General features: G+C 34.1%; 4 protein-coding genes and 1 long non-coding RNA gene across 7 annotated transcripts; 2 read left to right on the top strand and 3 right to left on the bottom strand.

Annotated features, from left to right (window-relative positions):
• Positions 1-1,657: 1,657 nt before the first annotated feature.
• Positions 1,658-4,819, top strand: LOC124433420 (isocitrate dehydrogenase [NADP]-like). The gene is made up of 12 exons (XM_046983186.1): positions 1,658-1,958; positions 2,048-2,142; positions 2,453-2,618; positions 2,694-2,854; positions 3,178-3,321; positions 3,397-3,533; positions 3,705-3,768; positions 3,843-3,930; positions 4,021-4,133; positions 4,215-4,312; positions 4,386-4,478; positions 4,550-4,819. The coding sequence occupies exons 1-12, from the start codon at positions 1,832-1,834 to the stop codon at positions 4,632-4,634; spliced, it is 1,371 nt and encodes a 456-aa protein (XP_046839142.1). The 5' UTR covers positions 1,658-1,831; the 3' UTR covers positions 4,635-4,819.
• On the bottom strand, positions 2,241-10,899 carry LOC124433421 (tRNA:m(4)X modification enzyme TRM13 homolog). Its single transcript, XM_046983187.1, has 15 exons — positions 10,878-10,899; positions 10,379-10,812; positions 10,224-10,270; positions 9,831-9,897; positions 9,684-9,749; positions 9,460-9,529; positions 9,271-9,371; positions 9,117-9,195; positions 8,952-9,040; positions 8,807-8,885; positions 8,513-8,587; positions 8,368-8,446; positions 7,631-7,942; positions 7,300-7,495; positions 2,241-4,941 (listed from the first exon to the last, which is right to left on the bottom strand). Exons 2-14 carry the CDS (start codon positions 10,526-10,528, stop codon positions 7,300-7,302), a joined length of 1,410 nt encoding a protein of 469 aa, XP_046839143.1. The 5' UTR covers positions 10,529-10,812; positions 10,878-10,899; the 3' UTR covers positions 2,241-4,941.
• A 2,358-nt stretch (positions 10,900-13,257) lies between these two features.
• Positions 13,258-15,376, top strand: LOC124433422 (acetylcholine receptor subunit alpha-like 1). The gene is made up of 5 exons (XM_046983188.1): positions 13,258-13,362; positions 13,454-13,498; positions 13,576-13,685; positions 13,848-14,293; positions 14,504-15,376. The coding sequence occupies exons 1-5, from the start codon at positions 13,354-13,356 to the stop codon at positions 15,229-15,231; spliced, it is 1,338 nt and encodes a 445-aa protein (XP_046839144.1). The 5' UTR covers positions 13,258-13,353; the 3' UTR covers positions 15,232-15,376.
• Positions 13,548-14,294, bottom strand: LOC124433426. Its single transcript, XR_006944463.1, has 2 exons — positions 14,237-14,294; positions 13,548-14,122 (listed from the first exon to the last, which is right to left on the bottom strand). It is a non-coding gene; the product is annotated as an uncharacterized LOC124433426 (long non-coding RNA).
• Positions 15,377-15,969: 593 nt separating the features above from the next.
• LOC124433424 (probable UDP-sugar transporter protein SLC35A4) lies at positions 15,970-19,338 on the bottom strand. 3 transcript variants are annotated; one of them, XM_046983189.1, is made up of 10 exons: positions 18,499-19,338; positions 18,154-18,239; positions 17,945-18,050; positions 17,691-17,855; positions 16,999-17,057; positions 16,866-16,928; positions 16,649-16,773; positions 16,424-16,549; positions 16,262-16,341; positions 15,970-16,191 (listed from the first exon to the last, which is right to left on the bottom strand). In XM_046983189.1, the coding sequence occupies exons 1-10, from the start codon at positions 18,532-18,534 to the stop codon at positions 16,003-16,005; spliced, it is 1,035 nt and encodes a 344-aa protein (XP_046839145.1). In that variant the 5' UTR covers positions 18,535-19,338; the 3' UTR covers positions 15,970-16,002. The 3 variants fall into 3 exon arrangements, with proteins under 3 accessions (XP_046839145.1, XP_046839146.1, XP_046839147.1); XM_046983190.1 differs by having other exon boundaries at positions 16,427-16,549; XM_046983191.1 differs by lacking the exon at positions 17,691-17,855.
• Positions 19,339-19,526: the final 188 nt, after the last annotated feature.

The following is a 19,526-nucleotide window of genomic DNA, read 5'->3' as shown; positions in this document are numbered from 1 at the left end:
TCAGCATGAGACTCAATGGGAGAGCATGACTTATAGGTATTGATGTGAAACAAACAAAAAAAAAGGATGAGTAAATGAGAATCAGTTAAGACCAAGGTGTACCTATAAGAAATACGATCATAATCATAGATTTTCTCGGCTACCAGGTGCGGGTTTATTTCTCGATCATTTCTTCGGAAGACAGGGAGAAATTATATTCTATTAATATAATCATCTATTCATCATCCTGCTGTTATCGTTTCCTTTTTAAAACACTATAGTATGAAATTCAATGTCCACAACATGCTGTTCTCTTTCGGTAGTTAAACTATTGCGAAGTAGAAAGAAACAAACACATGATCGGAGCCCCTTGCTATGTCCATTAGAGCCCCTTGCTATGTCCACCTAGTGATGTACGACAATAGAAAAGGAAGGCGATTTGATAGAGTGAATAATGTTGAAGTACGTTCTTTACACCCTCTCGAGGCTTTGAGAAACCACAGCACAGCTTGATCATCACATACTTCGTCTAGTTTTTTTTTCATCAATAAACCATCAAAACTTGTAATGTATAACCTTGAACTTAACAAAAATGATTTCGTTGCTACAGCAACTGCCATGACCGTAACAGAAAGGTGCAATATCTTGAAAAGAGAAAAACTTAACGACGCATTGTTTTGTAAACATCAGAAAAGAAATTATGAAAATCGTTCGATCATTTGTTCCCAGGTCCATGTTGATGGAGCATCGTCTTATGTCACAAATAAAACTTTTTACTGACAATAATACAATGCTTTGTACAAACCCACCCAATGTTAGTAAAATAAAGACAATATTATCATATCATTGTGAATAACTACTCCATATACATAAATCATATCTTATTTGTCAATATTTGCTTGAGTAACACATTACTTTTAAAAAGAAAGGCAGAGACGTGGGTCCTTTGACGACATAGAAGATTTTTTCTCTTTACTTCTCATAATATTATTAATTCAAGTGTGCGTCGCTGAACGTTATACATCAACAAATGACAACAACTCAGAAACATCATAAACATCAGAAGTCATGTAGACCAGATACATGGATGTAAAATCCATTAACTATATTCCAGAGTGAATGATCAATGTAGTGACAAGAGAGAAATATTGGTAACAGAAAAATGATTAAAATTAATCATTAAAATGCAAATTATATATTGAAGTTATCACCGATCATTGAAAGCTAAATCAACTCAATAGTGAAGTAATAGCAACAAGCATACAGAGACAATCATTGATATTGTATTTACTTGTAATCAGTGTGATATTTCCATGTTATGTTTTATGGAAACCAGAAGACACACCATATTTGCGTCTTTGCCCACAACTCTTAGTTCGTATTTTTCTCTGATCAAAGCTAGGAAGTAGGGATAAGCATTGAGCACCATTGAGTCAATGATGAGATAGGATAGACACCATTTTTTTAGTTCAAATGATGACAGATTAACGTAGAGATATCTATCAAACAATCAAATGATTGGATGAAGATAGCTGAGACGATTGATGAGCACGAACAGCGAATAGTTAAAAAATAGAATGGATAAATAGAATGGATAGAATAGTTAAAAATAGATAAAAAATAGAATGTGGTTAGAATTATGATCAATCAAGTGAATCAAGTGAATCAAGTGAATCAAGTGAATCAACCGAATCCTTTGATCCCTCGGCGTTTCATATTGGGGTTAACATGGGTTAACATTACGTATTCCATAATATCCTTAAACATAACTGTAAATCCCTCGAACAAGTACTGTTGTTGTCTACCCCTACCCTCGCTGGTTGTTATTTGTTACTTGTTTTCTCGGAACGAGATGGCGTCTTTGATAAAGTTCGGAGTTTATAAATCCTTTTTTCAATCGCATTTGGTGGCTTTTAGATCAAAAATATCGTCAACCATTATAAATTCAATTGCAGCAAAATCTCCAAGCAACAGATTTTGTACGTGTTTTGGTACTTCATTTGGTTTCATGTGAATATCGCACTGTAGGCATCGAATTTATCAATTATCGCCTCGTGCGTTTTACTAGATTCTGACGGCGGAAAGTTAAAAGTTGATGGATCTGTTGTCGAGTTGGATGGTGATGAAATGACACGAATAATATGGGAAAAAATAAAAGAAAAGGTTTTAATCAAGTGTCTAATTGACCTTTGTGAATGCTAACTAAAGTTGCAATTACGGCCTACAAAAATTAACATTTATAAATAATAACTACAGTACAATTCCGTTAAAGTGTACTTTTACTCTTTATTTAAAGTGTGCTTTTATATATACACTTATTTTCAACTAGTTATTAAAATAGGCATAATGAAGGCGTTTCAAGGGCTTAACATGTTGAGTTGACTTGTCATTAGCACTGTACACCTTACAGAGTAAAATTACTAAGGCAGTTTACCTCTTGGCTAAATACATAAACTTGTCTTGGATATTCCAGTTAATACATCCGTATCTTGATGTGGACATTAAATATTATGATCTTGGACTACCATATCGTGAAGAGACTCGTGATCAAGTCACCATTGATGCAGCTGAAGCAATCAAGAAATATAATGTTGGCATCAAGTGTGCAACTATCACTCCTGATGAAGCCAGAGTCAAAGGTAGCTAAACTTTTGATGATAAACCATTGCCTTACAAGGTATGACAAGAAACTACATGTATCTTAACATACATAGAGTTCCAATTGAAGAAGATGTGGAAGAGTCCCAATGGAACCATTCGAAACATTTTAGGCGGAACTGTATTTCGTGAGCCCATAATTTGTAAAACCATACCACGTCTTGTTCCAGGCTGGGAGAAACCTATTGTCATAGGTCGACATGCTTTTGGTGATCAGGTACTTTTTAACTGAGCAAAGCATTGAATTATTATGTGTTTATACAATTTTGTGATTGAGTACATGGTAAAAACGTTCATTCCATCACTATGTTTTCTACATGTTATAAAGCATGATTTGAAATGTTGAAGCTTAACTCTTACTATCAGAAATGTTGCTCCTGTAATGCGAGATTCTAGCACCTAGCACCACCTGGTACAATAGCAAATAATAAGTGGCATTTGGTGTTATATCAAAGAATGCAAAAAACCTCAAAGTCTGCTGGCGCAAACTTATGTAGATGGCAAATTTTTTATATTCAGTTTTCAATTTTTTTGTGGTAGTACAAAGCAACTGACTATGTTGTCCGAGGTCCAGGAAAATTTACCATTTCATTTGAACCAGAGAATGGAGAGAAAAAGACTACTGTTGTGTATGACTTTAAAGGTGATGGAGGAGTCATGATGGGCATGTATAATACAGATGAGGTTAGTTATTTTCATCTTTTTGGTACTGCGTTTATTATCAGTTCAGTAATGATCAATGTTATTATTTTTCTTAAGGCAATTAGAGACTTTGCAAATAGCTGTTTCCAATATGCCCTGTTGAAGAAGTGGCCTCTATATATGAGTACAAAAAACACTATCTTGAAGCGTTACGATGGACGTTTTAAAGATATCTTTGAAGAAATTTATGAAGAGTAGGCTTCTGTTAAATTTTTTATGACCACAAAGTAAATCGTCTGAAAAAAAGCAAATGCAAGACATAACACTTAATGATCAATCTACTATTAGGATGAATATAAACAGTATCTTTACAAGGATTATTGACCTTTTCTTCAAAGTGTTGCTTCTTTTCTTTTGATTATCAGAGAATATAAAGGAAAGTTTGAGACTGCTAATATCTGGTATGAGCATAGGCTAATTGATGATATGGTGAGTGTGTTTGAATGACATCACATATTAAAATTATGCAACATCATTATTCCATCTGTCATATTCTGTTACAGGTTGCCTACGCAATGAAATCTCCCGGAGGATTTGTTTGGGCAGCCAAAAATTATGATGGTGATGTACAGTCGGATACTCTAGCACAAGGTGACACTACATTCTAACTTCTGTTTTCTTGTAAATTTTGAACAACATTTGATTACTTTTCTATTGTTTGTTATGGACATGTTTCTTTAGGTTATGGTTCTCTTGGACTAATGACTAGTGTCTTAGTATGTGCTGATGGTAAAACCATTGAGGCTGAAGCTGCTCATGGTACAGTAACTAGACATTACAGGGAACATCAAAAGGTCAATTTTCCTTATTGTATTACAATAACGCCAAAGTTTCAGCAATTTTGAGTGCATTTTTTCATGATTCTGATTTTTCAGGGGAATGAAACTAGTACAAACCCCATTGCTAGTATTTATGCATGGACACAAGGTTTAGCACACAGGGGTAAACTTGATGGAAATAATGAACTTGAAAGGTACGTAGGATTTTTAATCGTTTTTTTATTACTCAGACGACTGAGAATAGTTCAACGATCTTTTGTAATGTAGGTTCAGTGTATTGTTGGAAAAAGCGTGCGTTGATTGTGTGGACAATGGTCAAATGACGAAAGACTTGGCTGCATGTATTTACGGACTTTCAAAGTAGATAAGAACATTTCCCTTCTTTCAATACAAGCGAGTTATTCATTTCTATAAATGTTTTATGATTTTAGTGTTAAAAGGGAACATTACCTGAATACCGAAGACTTCCTGGACGCTGTTAAAGATCGTTTCTTATCTCAATGGCAGTCTACATAGAAAGCTTTGATAGTAGAGTAGAACAGCACTAAGTTATGAATCATATTTTTTTAAAATAATTAGTGATTTAAAAATCTTAATCTATAGTTCACGTTACTTTCTCACCTTCTCTTGAATTACATTAAATGTTCTCAAAGGATGTGTATATAAGTGTGTCAATAAAATAAAACGAAAAAACTATGAAATCGTTTCCATACCATATCTTGTTTTGAATAATAACAGAAAGGCTCTTTCTGACTGCAATAACTGCGTGGCGCGAGCTTTGTTCAAGCAATCAACGACGTCATAGATAATGGAAGGTGAAAGCCTAAGGGAAGAAACGGAACATAATTATGCTAACACAATTACGACATATATCAGATGGTAACTACAATACAGTGTTTGTTAAAAACAAGGAGCACAAATTTAATTTGGACAAAGAAATCTACGACTTGGAATGTTGGAAAAAATCAAGAAATCACGTTTATCGCAAGGAAGAAAGAGAATTATTGGATCATCTTCATAAGCTAAAGGAACAACAAGCCTACCTTCATAATCTAGATGAAGATAGAGGAGGTCATGTCAGGGAAAGTCAACAGACATCTCCACAAAGGTTAAATGCGACTAAAACTAGTCAAATCAACCCTGTCAGTATTCTGTCGACTTCTGATGGAAAGGAAATTGGAGGTTGGAATGAAATGGGAACTTTTTCCATACTGATAAGCAGCTTTTAAGAAATTTGTTTTATTCATAGAAATTTCTGCTCATAACGAACACAACATTGGATCAAAGAAGTCAGTTCGTAATCAAAATCTTAACACAGCAATAATGCCCGCAAACTCAGCAACAGATAAAAGAATCCTACATAGAGCTGAAGCTGGAACTAATATTGGTGTAATAAGCCATCTCCCTCATGCATTATGGGGTAAACAACACCACGAACATGTCTTCAGTTGCAGAGAAAATAACAAATCAAAAAGATCCACTACAGAACAAGAACACAACACAGCTCACGCGGTGCCATCAGTTCAAATTGGCCAGAGGCGCCATAGCCTAATGATGCAACGACTGTATGATACAGAACATCACACGCATCACGCCCATCATCAAAGAAACACAGGTATAAAGGGAGAAGGGGGACAGGTGAAAGTAAGCATGAAAGGAAAGAACGTTTCTTTTGTTTTGAAATTACTTTACAGGAGGAACACTTCAACACCACAGTCACATCAATAATAAACACCGTGTACCTCGTCCAGTGCAAATAAATAATGACGACCATCAGCATGTACATCGTCACGTGCACAACCATGTCAAAATGCATCACCATCATGCACATCGCTATCACTCTGGTTATCATTCAGAAGCTGGTAAAAGTGACGCAAAACATAATTCTGCATATGAACTAAATTTAAACAAAATCCAAAACGACATGCACCATGGCAACGTACACCGCCATCATACACATCATTATGGCCACCATAGATTTAATTCAGCACGTGAACATGAGCACGAGAGCCATTCTACAAGTGGATATCTTGATCATCACAACTTTGACAATGTTCATACACACGGTCATATTGGATCAAGAATCTCACGGCAATCCATCTCCCACCATGATCCCAACTCGCACCTTCACGGTTCAAATCATGGGATGTATCGAAGACGCAATACAATTGCAGCAAGCTTAGGCGTTAATGTCCAAGATTTTGACACACGAACACGTGATCACGAGCTTCACTGGGACCGACATCAGGTTTGCAAGCTGAAAGGAATGATCACGGACCCACACTATAAGGAAAAGCTGGAAGATGACAATGGAAGGCATTATCCTTGGTCAGGACTTTATCCTGCTAAAAATAAGACGAGTGTGGAAGACATTGAAAATTTGAAAAGTTGCCGTTATTTGAGATTTTCGAAACTCAACTTGATGAGCATGAAGGGCAATCCCGATGAAGAGGTGAACGTATTTGAAAGACGGTCGTCCGCTTTTTAAGGAATGAAGCAAGTTTAAACATCCACTGAGTTTCACTGTAATTAACTTAATTTTGCAAGCTTTTCATGAAAATATTTTCATTGAAAAATATTTCAAGCTTTTGCTGTTGGTGTTCATGGCTATCAACAGAAATCATTTTTGCTGACTAATACGACCTTGTAATCATTATATGAGCAATCATGAAGCTCATTGTCAATTGTGACACCACAATCTAGGATTAAAAGATCCTAGCAGCAATACAAGATCATACAAATTTCTGTTGTCATTGTTGTACCTTGTATTTCTCTATTGTTATATATTGAGCAAAAACTCTTGTTTGTGCAATGTCAAGTGAAATAGCAAGACTTTTTGAGTGTGTTTGCAAATGTTGTTTTTGCACTAGTCGCCTTCTCATGTTTTCGTTCATCAAAAAAGACATCAACCAGCCTCTTCATTGTAAGCCCACTGCACACAGTCACAACTTTGAACTTGTGGTTCTCTGAATAAGGTTCATTATACCTCACATTAGATACAAAAGAATTCGTACAATGGAGGTCTCATATTCGATTATCAATTGCATTTATCAGCGCCCCCATTTCCTCCTGGCCTTCTTCGAGTCACTCAGATCAAGTGAAATGAATCGGATTCAATAAAATCATGACATGTGCATGAAATTAAATCACGATTCCAAATTTGATCAATCCATTGATGTACCTAAGCCATTCCTCTGCATCTTTTTCTATTCCAAGCAATCAAGGCAACATTTTCGAGAGAAACAGACCGATCAACATAATAAACGAGACAAGTGTCCAGATCATGTTTATTCAGGTAGGACAAACGACCAACATCTAGAAGACGTTTACTTTGACGTCCTATATGTTCGCTTTCGCTCTTACTCAGACCCAATGATCTAAAAAAAATGTAAAATTTCCTTTCATAAAGGGAAATAATAAAAGAAAACATTAAAAAGCTAAGACATTTTTCTATACTTGTGTTCGTCCATCTTATGAATGATAAATAAAAAAAATGAATGAAAACATCATACTTCAAACAGCTAACGTTCTCTTTATCTTGTAATGCTTTGCTATCACCATTTGTTTTATTATTTAAAGTTTCAGCATTATTCACGGTTAAAGTGTCTTCACCGTTTGTCTTTTTCTCTCTAACATTGTGCCTAGAGCCGCAGGTTGCCCAACTAGTCAGACCACAAACGATGTTAAAATAATATTCATTAAATCCGTGAAACTCAAGAAATTCTCTGGCAACATATGTATCCCAAGAACAACAGTGATGGCAACACAACGCAAACGCAAGACCGTTCACACGACTATCTTCAAGTTTCATTCTTTTACATACTCTAAATGAAACACACGTTTTAGCAAATGAAACACGCGTTGTAGCAAATGAAACACACGTTGTAGCAAATGAAACACATGTTGTAGCAAATGAAACACACGTTGTAGCAAATGAAACACACGTTGTAGCAAATAAAACACACATGGTAGCAAATGAAACACACGTTGTAGCAAATGAAACACACATTGTAGCAAATAAAACACACATTGTAGCAAATGAAACACACGTTGTAGCAAATAAAACACACATTGTAGCAAATGAAAAACACGTTGTAGCAAATAAAACATTCATTGTAGCAAATGAAATACACGTTATAGCAAATGAAACACACGTTGAAGCAAATGAAATATTCATTGAAGCAAATGAAACACGATGCAAAAAAAAAATAATTATAAATACTGCTACGTATACAAAGACAATTTCTACCTTTCATCTGCTCGTTTCTGAGTTAAAATGACAGAACGACTGCTTTCAGATGTGTTCATTAAACATCGCAATGCAAGATCTACGTATAAACACACTCATAATCACTAAGTTCACCAGATATTATGCTTACTTATATACCAGATACCTGTAGCTGCCCCACAAAGGTGTTTGCTCACTCCAGTTAGATATTGATCACTATTAGATATTAGAGGAACATTCTCTAAATAAATATTGTATTCAAAATATAACTGCTGAGTGCTGACACAAAATACATAAGTATAATTACATGCTAAAGCTTGATAAGATAAAAACAACTTTGTTATTCAATTGAATTATTTTTTTAGACACAAAAAATGCAAATAAATAATGAAGTAGAGACGGTTGGTTATCATAAAAACAGTCCATACATTTGTTGCAATACTACTCTACAATTGCTTACTAAGATTCAAATGTTGAATGTCAATTTGGATGCGATTGAATGTTGGTCCTTGATCAATTCTTCGATGATAAGAGTCAGCCTACACAAATAGTAACATGTCTAGATGACATTATGTATAGTCTGCAAGATAAGTTTGCTTGCTCACCTTATAACGACAGCTGGCCCTGTCAACGAGCAAAAAGTCAATGTTCTCTATGTCTTTCATTGATTTCTGGACCCAATGTGATAACATTCCTTGAAAATAGATAAGATTCCTACATAGAAATTTGGTGAGGAATTTTTAAGAAATTTTTGACAAATTGGGAGAAACCTCGTCCTGCTCCAAACTCAACATATATTGAATTGGATGCCAGAAGATCTGCAGCTCTCATATTACCAATTAAAGAAGACTACAATCGCCAAGGAATGATATGGTTTTAGCCAGAAAAAATCACAACATTAAAATAACAAGATTCTTTCATAACCTGCTGTTGTAGATGTTTGCCTAATACAGGACTTGTTTCGTCTATTTCATCATCAACATTCTTTTGAGATAAATATGATTCTTTAATAACCAATGGAATTTCTGCATGAGAAACATACATAACTGTTGATGAAGATAAAAATAAAGAATGGGAAATTGCAGAAAATGAAATTGATAATAGAATGATTACCTTTAAAAAAAGATCTTATTTTTTCTATGCATAACTGTATGTCTTCTTTAGGAATATTTTTTAAGGGTTGCTATTCATACGATAACAATATGTTGAAAATATCAGTTACCACATTTTGAAAAATAAATACAGTCAGATGTATCCTAACATTAATTGCTCTACATATAACAATACTGCTAGGTTGGCTAGAAACTTTGGTGGACTAAAAATTACTGAAATCTCACCTTTTTCAACTGGTGATTTGTATCTGTTAACAATTGACCATTGTTTATATTCTTCTCGTAGTATTCCTACAACCATAAGTCATTAAATAGCATTGTTTATACTATTATTATCATATAAGGTCCATGTGATAACATGTCTTTACTTACAACTTGTCTCTTTTTAGTCACGTTGCATTTTTTCAAATGTTTTTCCAATTGATCTTCAAAGACTGTGCTAAAAATTGAAACACAGTTGTCAAATGCATTGTATTTTGTTTCCTTGAATTTTAATATAAACTTATGCTATCAGCTCCATGCGAGGAAAATGTCATATCATCTTTAAAGTTAAAAATTTCATTTGATGCATTAAATCCATTGATAATGTTTTATGCGGAAAATAACTTAAGCTGCCAAACGTTAAATCAACGCATAATGAAATCTTAACCCATTCATATCCACAGATAAACCTAGCTATCATTAACTTCTTCATGAAAAGGTGATTTCACAATGGTGAAGAAAATTTTGCTAGTACTTACGACGAGTTGACGATTTAGTACTCACTGGTTTTCGTCTAATGGGCAATTAATGCGTTTTCTTTTAGCGGAAACCTAAAATTTGTTAACACATCATAATGAATATACAAAAAAATGCAATTTATATCATAAAATCCCCTCACTCAGGCAGCTAAGTCAAAAAAAGTTACATTCATTTAAAACCTCATTTTGTCCTAGTTCAAGATAAGAGTGCTCTCCACAAAACTTTTTGCCTTTTCCCGGAATCATTTTGCAATATCTGTTTTTGCGCTTTAAAAAGAATGAGCATTTATTTTGGAAAGAAATTGCCAATGGCATTTCAAAATCCGCCATTTTGAACTTATTATTGCGCACGCGCTCTGGCTGGGTCACTGGAGATTTGAGATGACGTCGACGAAGGAGCAATGGCTGATCATGGCCATATTATGGATATATGAAACTATACATTGTGTATATTGACATACAGTATAGAAATATTTTTCAGAGAATAACTCTGAGCTGCAACTCAACCATAGTCAATATGAAATTTGTATTTCGTATTTATCCTCGGATATACGATTTTTGCCAAGGTCCAAGAAATCATCAGCCAACATTTTCAGGAAGATACTTCAGGAAACCTGAATATCAAAAGATCACTTGCAGTTACTAAAAAAAAATACAAAAAAGTGAGCTCATCTTTTACCCTTTAAATGCAAGAAAATATTAATAAGAAAACAGTAGTAGTATCTGCATGTATCATCTTTATGCCAGGAATGAAATGTTATTCGAGTCATGATAACGAGACTGCTTCAGTTATAATTCAGGTTTCTGTATATACTTGGTCAATTAACAAGGGCAAAATTATTGATTTATTGAAATTTATTCATAAGAAAAACAAACAAGCTTGACAGCTATATGCCCATTGTATTGTGTGTAACGAAATCTTCAGGGTATAAGCTACTGTTATGGTCAGTGATAAAAAACACAGTTGAAAGTGTGGTGAAAACTTAAAGTTACATGGAACACTTTCATTAAATAAGGATCCGTTTCATATGTGTTAAATTTATATAAGTTATGGGCAATGGAGATAGATGCTGACGCAACAATTTAAACGAGTTTTTTGTCAAAAGGGCTATGAACTATTAAAAATGGATTAGTGAATCTTTTTCAATTTGCTTGACTCTTTAATTTTAAATTGAAAATTGCAAAATCACAGTCAGATAGTGATCATTTGCCAAATGAGGTCGTGCAAAAGAATTGATAAAATCTTGGCAAAATGAAAACCAATTCAAACTTTAGCAACAGCTTGCAATAAATAGTCGATGCATAATTTGCGATCTTTTTGTGGCTTTTTGAAGAACGTTAGTTTCTTTCTGGAGTTGAAATTATTTCTGGCTCAAACCAGCAGTAGAACCTATATAAACTAAAGGAAAAATACAGGTACAACAGCTTGAAATTTCGATCGTGTCGCTTTTTAAATGGACAAATCTTGCGAGAGATGTATACGAAAACGAAACGCAAAAAAGGAAAGAGAACTCAATTTAATTTTATAGTTACAAAATGCAATTTCAATGCTTAAAACTTAAATGAATAATTTTGTTTCACGTTGTTTGCGTGGGGTCAATATGCACGTAGCCTTAAAAGATAATTTTTTATTTAGACTTCAAATTTTAATGAAGTGTGTCTGAAGATACACCTGCATGCAGTGTGTTTAAGTGCCTGTGTTTAACAATGAATCTTATTCTCTTTTATTAAAGAAAGTTCACTTAAAAGAACAAAGCGTTGTATTTCAAAAGTTAGTTTCATTAGAAAAGCAAGAGGATAATACAGTTAAGGCAGCAATACGTAAAAATTAAACACATTCAATAAAGCTTCCTCGAATCTCTGATTTATACGACATTGTAAGCATGATAGCTGGAAAGAAAAATCAAAAAGCAAATGTTGAAGAAGCTAACATGAAGAAGAGATGGGTAGATTAAAATTGAAATAATGCAAATATAAGATTGCTGAGGTTAAACTATATTTATGTTTAAAGTATTTGTTACCCAAAACTCTGAATGTATTACACGGAAATGTTGAAGTTTGGTAGTTTTAAATGGTTTTAAGTAATGTTTTTCACCTATGGGATTTATCCAAAAAATTTAGTGAAGAACTGATTAAATAAACCACTTTTGAGTGTGTTGAGTTGACTCTGGAACTATTTCATGTGACGATTGACGAAGCAGTCAAAATATCACAAATATAAGTGAGGATAAGTTTTAAATGAACAATATCCGTAAATTATTTATGTTTCTTGGTGATTAAACAGCAAAACGTTAAACTATGCAGAGTTGACAGCTTTCTTCACCACATTTCACTTTAACATTTCACAGCATTCGACATATGTTCGCACCTGAAGTGTACTTCATGCAACAAATCGCTTCCCATTTTTTCAGGTAACATCAGTATAATGAAGGAAAGAAATGTGTCTACATGGAATTTGTTAAAACGCGGAGCTGTTGCTTTAATAGCAATAATAACAGGTTTGTTACCTTTCATCTATTTTAAGATAGTTTCATCAAAAAACAATGTGGAACTATAGTTTAGTTAAATTAACCAAAAACATGATATTTGAGGAGTGTTTCGATCCTCACCTCATCAAGTGGGAAGAGATATATATGACACAGAAAATTCTCCAAGACAGGAAAAGCTGTTATTTGATCCAGAAATGTTTCATCTTCATATTTAAGTTCTGACAGTTTTTCATGCATAACACAAAACGACCAACAACGCTAAGATATTGATGAAACAATTGGTAAAACTATGGCAATTTCAATATACTATCCATATTTTCTATTACTTTTCCATGGAGGTAAGAACAGTACATTAGTTTATCTTTAACCTATCCACGTGGGAACACTGTCTGTGATGTTTAAAAGAATTCTTACATGAGAACATATCTTCAAAAATTATGGATTTATGTTTTTAAATATGCTATCATATAGTTCATAAGGACTTTATTTACTCATGTGGCCATATTATCGGTATTTTATTTCTATCTGACGTACAGTTTGTGACGCAAGTTGTTTCGAGAAAAATTGTTAAGAGATTTATTCTTCGACTACGACAAAGACACAAGACCTGTCTTGAATGATAGTCACACAGTTACAGTGACAATTGGTCTATCACTTCATCAAATAATGGATGTTGTAAGTCCTTTGGTTGTGAAACATTTGTTGAACATAATAAGTGTAGTTAAACAGTTATAAAATAATTTGTACAATCCTTACGTCATTGTAGGATGAGAAAAATCAAATAATGACTACGAGCGTTTGGGCAAGACAAGTAAGCGTGCAAATTAACATAGCTACTAAAAATAATATTGAGGACCAAATGTGTGATTCTCTTTTATCTCTAAATAGAAATGGTACAATCCATATATGAAATGGAATAGATCTGCTTATGGCAACATAGCAACCATTAACGTACCCAGCAAACGCATCTGGATCCCAGATATCGTTCTTTACAACAAGTGCGTCACGCAAGAAAAATGAAATTAATTTTCTTTTTCATCGTATTAACACTCGCGTTGAGCTTTTCTTAACGTAAAATATAGCAGCAAATAAAATAGTTTTAACACAAAAATCGGTATTAATCGACAGAAATGTATTCTATTTCTCACTTATTATTATAGTGCTGATGAAAATGTAGATTTTCGCGGCTATCTTGATCGCCTGTCGACAAGAGTTCAGATCAATCACGATGGATTGAACACGTGGCTCTCGCCAGTAATGTTGAAAACCAAGTGTAAAATTAATGTTGAATACTTTCCATTCGACTCTCAGAGGTGTATTCTCAAGTTTGGATCATGGACATACGATGGCTTTCGACTGGATGTGCAAAATGAAAGCACTTCCATCGACACAGGAATGTACAGTCCTTCCGCTGAATGGCATTTATCTTCAGTTCCTGTACAAAGAAATGTTGTTAAATATTTCTGTTGCCCCGAACCTTACCCTGATGTCACATTTGTCGTGAATATTCAGAGAAGATCTTTGTTTTATCTTATTAATTTGATTTTACCGTTGGTTGTCATCTCTGTTTTGATAACATTTGTCTTCACATTGCCACCGGAATCGGGTAAGGCGCCTATAGCTTCAAACACATGTCTGAAAAACTGAGATTGAGACACGCAATTCTTTAAAAACGAAATATATTTATTACATGAATTTTGAAGTAAACAATAGTGAGCACTGTTTTCAGTCCATGGACCTGGGCTCGAAGTTTGCTCATGGGAATAGTTTGATTGGGTTGTGCTGTCTTAGTTATAATTCAAACTCTTTTTTGTAGGAGAACGAATCTCTTTATCGATCACTATCCTCCTCGCAATGACCGTCTTCATGTTGTTGGTCACGGAGACAATTCCTCCAACATCAGAAGTCGTTCCTCTTATAGCCAAGTTCTATATGGCTGCCATGTGTGAAATAGCTTTTGCCTTGATAGTTACGTGTTATATATTGCGTTGCTATCATAGTGGAGCGAACGAGGTGCCATCTTGGATGAAGAGAATTCTCGTGGGAACTATGGCAAACTTCTTTGGAGTGAAGAAGTCAAAAGCTTTGCTGAAAATGGAGAAAGAAGAAGAGATGTTCGAGCAGTTTGCTTCGCGAAAAGGCTTCTTGGGAAAAATGATCAAGAAATTAACTCAAGAAGATTCCGAAGAAGATTTGATTCAATGTTGTGTCTCGAGTACTGTTAAAGAAGACATTGACGTAGCTGTCAGTAACCTACAGCTTCCACAGCTTTTCAAAACTCCACTTAAAGTTGGTGAAAAAGATAAGACGAATGATGTTAAGGAAGCCGGAAATAGGTGTAGCGATAGATTCTCCTCGAAGATCTTAGACAAGCTGGACATCATAACCACTAATATCAAGTCAAAGGAAAAAGTAGAGATTGTGAAAGAGCAATGGCATATTATCTCTGTGGTGTGTGATCGCATATCAATGTGGACGTTTGCTTTAGCAATCATAGTAACAATGACAATGATATTCTATCAAGCGCCTGGTTATATTTCTTGATCTTTACATACATTAAAACGCATATTAACATGTATTAGACATTAGAACACCAAAAACAGCTTTTAGCATTATACTATAAAAGAAAAATGCTATCTAGAGGATTAGTTTGATGAGGCAATAATAAATAAATTTAATAAAAAAGATACTGCTTTTCGGTTTATTTAATATCTTTTAATTCAATGAGATCTTAAATCCAAATACTCACTAAATATGACGAAGATATAATCATTAACGATGTTTATGAATAAAATGAAAGATGTTCACTTTGAAAAGCATGAGTCTGCATGACTATTTGCTTTACGTAATAGTGAATGCATTTATTTGTGTACAGTACAAAGTCAAACAGCGAGTTTAGTCTAATTTAAGAACTTTATCATAACTTGTTTTAGTAGATCAATTGATTTCGCAGTAGTTGAACGTATGTGGCAGAAGTAAATAGGCCAGCTGACCACTCCTACGTATATTACACCAACAGATGCTCTAAAGCTGCGTTAATTAGCTAAATATTCTATCATAATTTTAAGTTGCTGTAAATATGAAGGTATGTGGCAGTGGTACCTGTAAGTGTTGATTTTGATCGAACGTAACTGAGCGAATATATTTTAAACATTTCTATCCTCTCACTTGCGATTCCTTTTAAATTGAATTCGACTTTGTTGAAATCGAGTTCAATTTTCATTAAACCCCTTTTTGAAGGAGATTTCTTACGCCAAGTCAAAGTAATGTGAAACTCAATTGTTTACTCGTAAGAGTTTTGGTAACGATGCATTTTTAATGATTGTATAAACATAGAGCAAAGATTATTAAAACTACAGCTATAATGAGAAATACGTTTAGCTCAAACTTAAATAAAAGAAACGCGAAGAGAGTGGTAACGAGTATTGATGATGACGTTATAAAAAGTTTTGTGATGTTACTTGCATGTTTCATCACAATAGATACAATAAGACCACAGCAGATCTGTAAATGAAGACACGAAATTCAACAAATGTCGTATGTAATAAAAAGGAATTTATAATATTGTGAATACCTCAGAGCAGATAATCACTTTCACCCAAGGATTATAATGATGAAATATGTTGTTAATTTTGTGTGAAAGATTCTCATTGCCTGCAAAATACAACGTTTGAGAGGTGGGAAAAAAGGTGACAACAAGAAAGCTTTGATTGATCTCCGATATTTGACAACATACCACCTGTTGAAAAAGATGGACTGTCAACAATAAGAAAGCCGACGATGTTTAATAATACACCAAAGAAATACAACATGACATTTTGTTGATGGAGTGACAGATCATATTGACGTTTCACCATCACCTCTAAATAAATAAATAAATCGCAAAGGAATAATGTATTACTTATAAGTAAAGAACAAAGCAACATGACGTTGGTACAAAATGGATAAATAATATTCATACCAGTCCAAATACCGGCCAATCCACTCACAACACAAGAAACAAGCATTATGAAAAGACCAGTTAACGTGACATGAACGTCATTTATGTGATCATGAAGCTTTTCTTCCGATACAAGATTTCCAAGACTATCAATAAAAATAAATGTATTCTCCAAACGTGTTCTCCAGTTAATTTTTATATCGTCTGTTTAGTCTCAGAATAACGAGTTTAGACTTACGAATTTAAAGTTCCTGCAGCAGTCAAAAGAAAAATAGCAAACCATTTGCGAAAAGAAAGACGTCTAAATGATAAAAATTACGTCAAGAAATAACAGGAACTACCGCATTGCCATTATGTATCATAATACAAACCTCATTATTATGAGACGATAGAGGAAAGCCGTGATAGGGATCTTCAAATTACTCATTATCTAAACATAAAAACATTTTAACATGAAAAATAACGTGCAATATAACTTATATTACAATAATTTAAATTTACAGAAGATTTAATGAAAATTTCAATTATGGCTTTAATTATATTTATTTCAAATTACAACCACATCATTCAGTTTATGGAAGAGTTTCGGCTATTTCTGTCAATTTTTAGTCAATTTATGGCTTTCCCAAGATAAACCACCATTTCGTTGTGTACTCGTCTGCCAATCACTTTTATACACTCCTCTTTCGGGATGGCTCTTATTTTGCTGTGATGTCAGTTTTAAGTTCTTCAAAATAAGAGCCATCCCGCCACACATCTTGGAAACTAAGTGCCATAAACTGAATGATTCTTAATTGAGCATCTACACAGGTAACGTAAATGATCAAATAAACGCCCCCCCCCCCAGCATGCTAAAATAACAAGAGTGGCTTGTTGAAAGTGGGCTCAGAAACGGCAAATTAAGCCATAGTTTTGTCTTAATTTCTTCACAGCACTTCTCTCTATTAAACGCCGTGTATTTATTGCACACACCCCTTCCACACCGGAATCGCTAGAATACAGTAAACGCCCGGGCGCTTCTTAAATCATTTACGGTGCTAGGCACAGTTAACAAGTTGTGTACCACGTAGCTTGCAGGATCTAGGTACTGCTGAACCAAGATTGAAACGTTGTTGTTAAAACAATAAAGAATGGCCGGAACAGAAAATGAAATCCAAACGATCAAAGGTTGTCTCTTTAGTTCCCCGCGCTTCCATAATGGATAAAGATTGATGAAGGAGAAAACAAACTGAAAGAGTTCACGTTTTTATAAGATACACATACAACTTTCTTTAAAGAACTGTTTTCAAAATATGCAATGCTATCTGGAGTAAATACCTTTCCTAACTCAATAAACATGACGACTGATGTTGTGTTGTATTTAATCTTGTTGTCAATTTTGCTCAGTTTAACAGACAGCGGATAACTTCCGTAAATAAAAACTCTAAATTAAAATAAAGAAAATAAAGTAAAGCGAACAACATGTTATCATTGAAATCGTTTAAAGATTATTTAATTCACTAACGGAGAATAATCAATTAACTCACTCCAGAACAAGAATCGTATACCACAAAAGTCTAGGAAAAGGAGTAATTTCCTGAAATTCTGAAAGTTGTGACGTCGAAATCTTTAACTAAATGATAAAATAGTTACTTTCCAGACAAGATTTGAATATGAATCAAAATGCAAATTAAATTTTAATTTCAAAATGCTATCAATAGGAATTCATGTTGAGTTCATCGTTAGTTGATCCTTGGAAAAACCCTTTACGCCGTCTAATGATGACGTCGTAATTTCGTTTACGTTGCAACAAGCTAATAATTTTATAGATGATCCAGTTTACAAACATCAAAAATTTTGACAAGCTTAGAATACAACATAGAAATTCTTACGTTGGACCAATTTCTACTTCCTTTCGAGTTCTTCATCGTATTGTAGTGGTCTTTATCTACTGAAATAGAACTAAACGATTTCCGAACAACTTATTTGAAACAATTACGACATTTGCTCTCACATGACACGAGATGAAAAGATGTTCAATAGTGTTATGGTAAAGGTAGCAGTTGATCATGTCTTAGTTCCAAACATGTGAAAACTCGCGAACATTGATCAACGGGTGGCATTATTTTATTGAAAGACTCGAGCATTAAAAACAGTTTTATCACATAACAGGTTTCAGCCTTAGTGTTTAGCTTCGTTCATCCATTTCAATAGCTAAGCAACCACGGACGAAGTTTAAAATTTTTTCCGTAAGTATTGTTAATATTGTAGGGGGTGATGATAAAAACTTTAAGAGGGTGAATAAGCTGGTGAAGAAATGACGTAAGACAATGCAAGACAAAATAAAGGAGTAAGATTCACTTTTTAAAACAGTCATGAAAACAAAAACTACAGTTATGCATTTTGTGCCCGAAACAAAACAACACAATCGAAAATATGATAAAATAAGAATGGATCTGATTATATATTAACATTAATGTTTTTGTATAATAGCGGTAATAATGGTGATAATAACAGTGCATACAGTAGTTGTAAGCATAGTATAAGATCTGAAAAATATATTTAGTCGTATAGATGAGATATGCCTTTAGCTTGATCCTAACATAATGCCAGTTGTAACTGCCACCAGAAGTTTATTTTAGTTTGTCTAAGATAAAGAGTCTAATAAAGTAAATGGTTTGAACCCGGGAGTATCGTTACATGTTTGTAAATGTAGATCGTCCATGCTGGTATAGTCCTGAGAAGGACTGTTTTTGTTGTTGTTGACTGACGTTTCGACAACCTTAGCGGTAGTCATCTTCAGAGTCAAATGACTCTGCCTCTGACTCTTTTGACTCTGAAGATGACTACCGCTAAGGTTGTCGAAACGTCAGTCAACAACAACAAAAACAGTCCTTCTCAGGACTATACCAACCTGGAC

Source organism: Xenia sp. Carnegie-2017, unplaced genomic scaffold (genome assembly GCF_021976095.1).
Source record: "Xenia sp. Carnegie-2017 unplaced genomic scaffold, XeniaSp_v1 HiC_scaffold_13, whole genome shotgun sequence".
Taxonomy (NCBI): Eukaryota; Metazoa; Cnidaria; class Anthozoa; order Malacalcyonacea; family Xeniidae; genus Xenia; species Xenia sp. Carnegie-2017.
The sequence above is the reverse complement of the archived record's forward strand: the minus strand, read 5'-3'. Positions and strand labels throughout refer to the sequence as shown.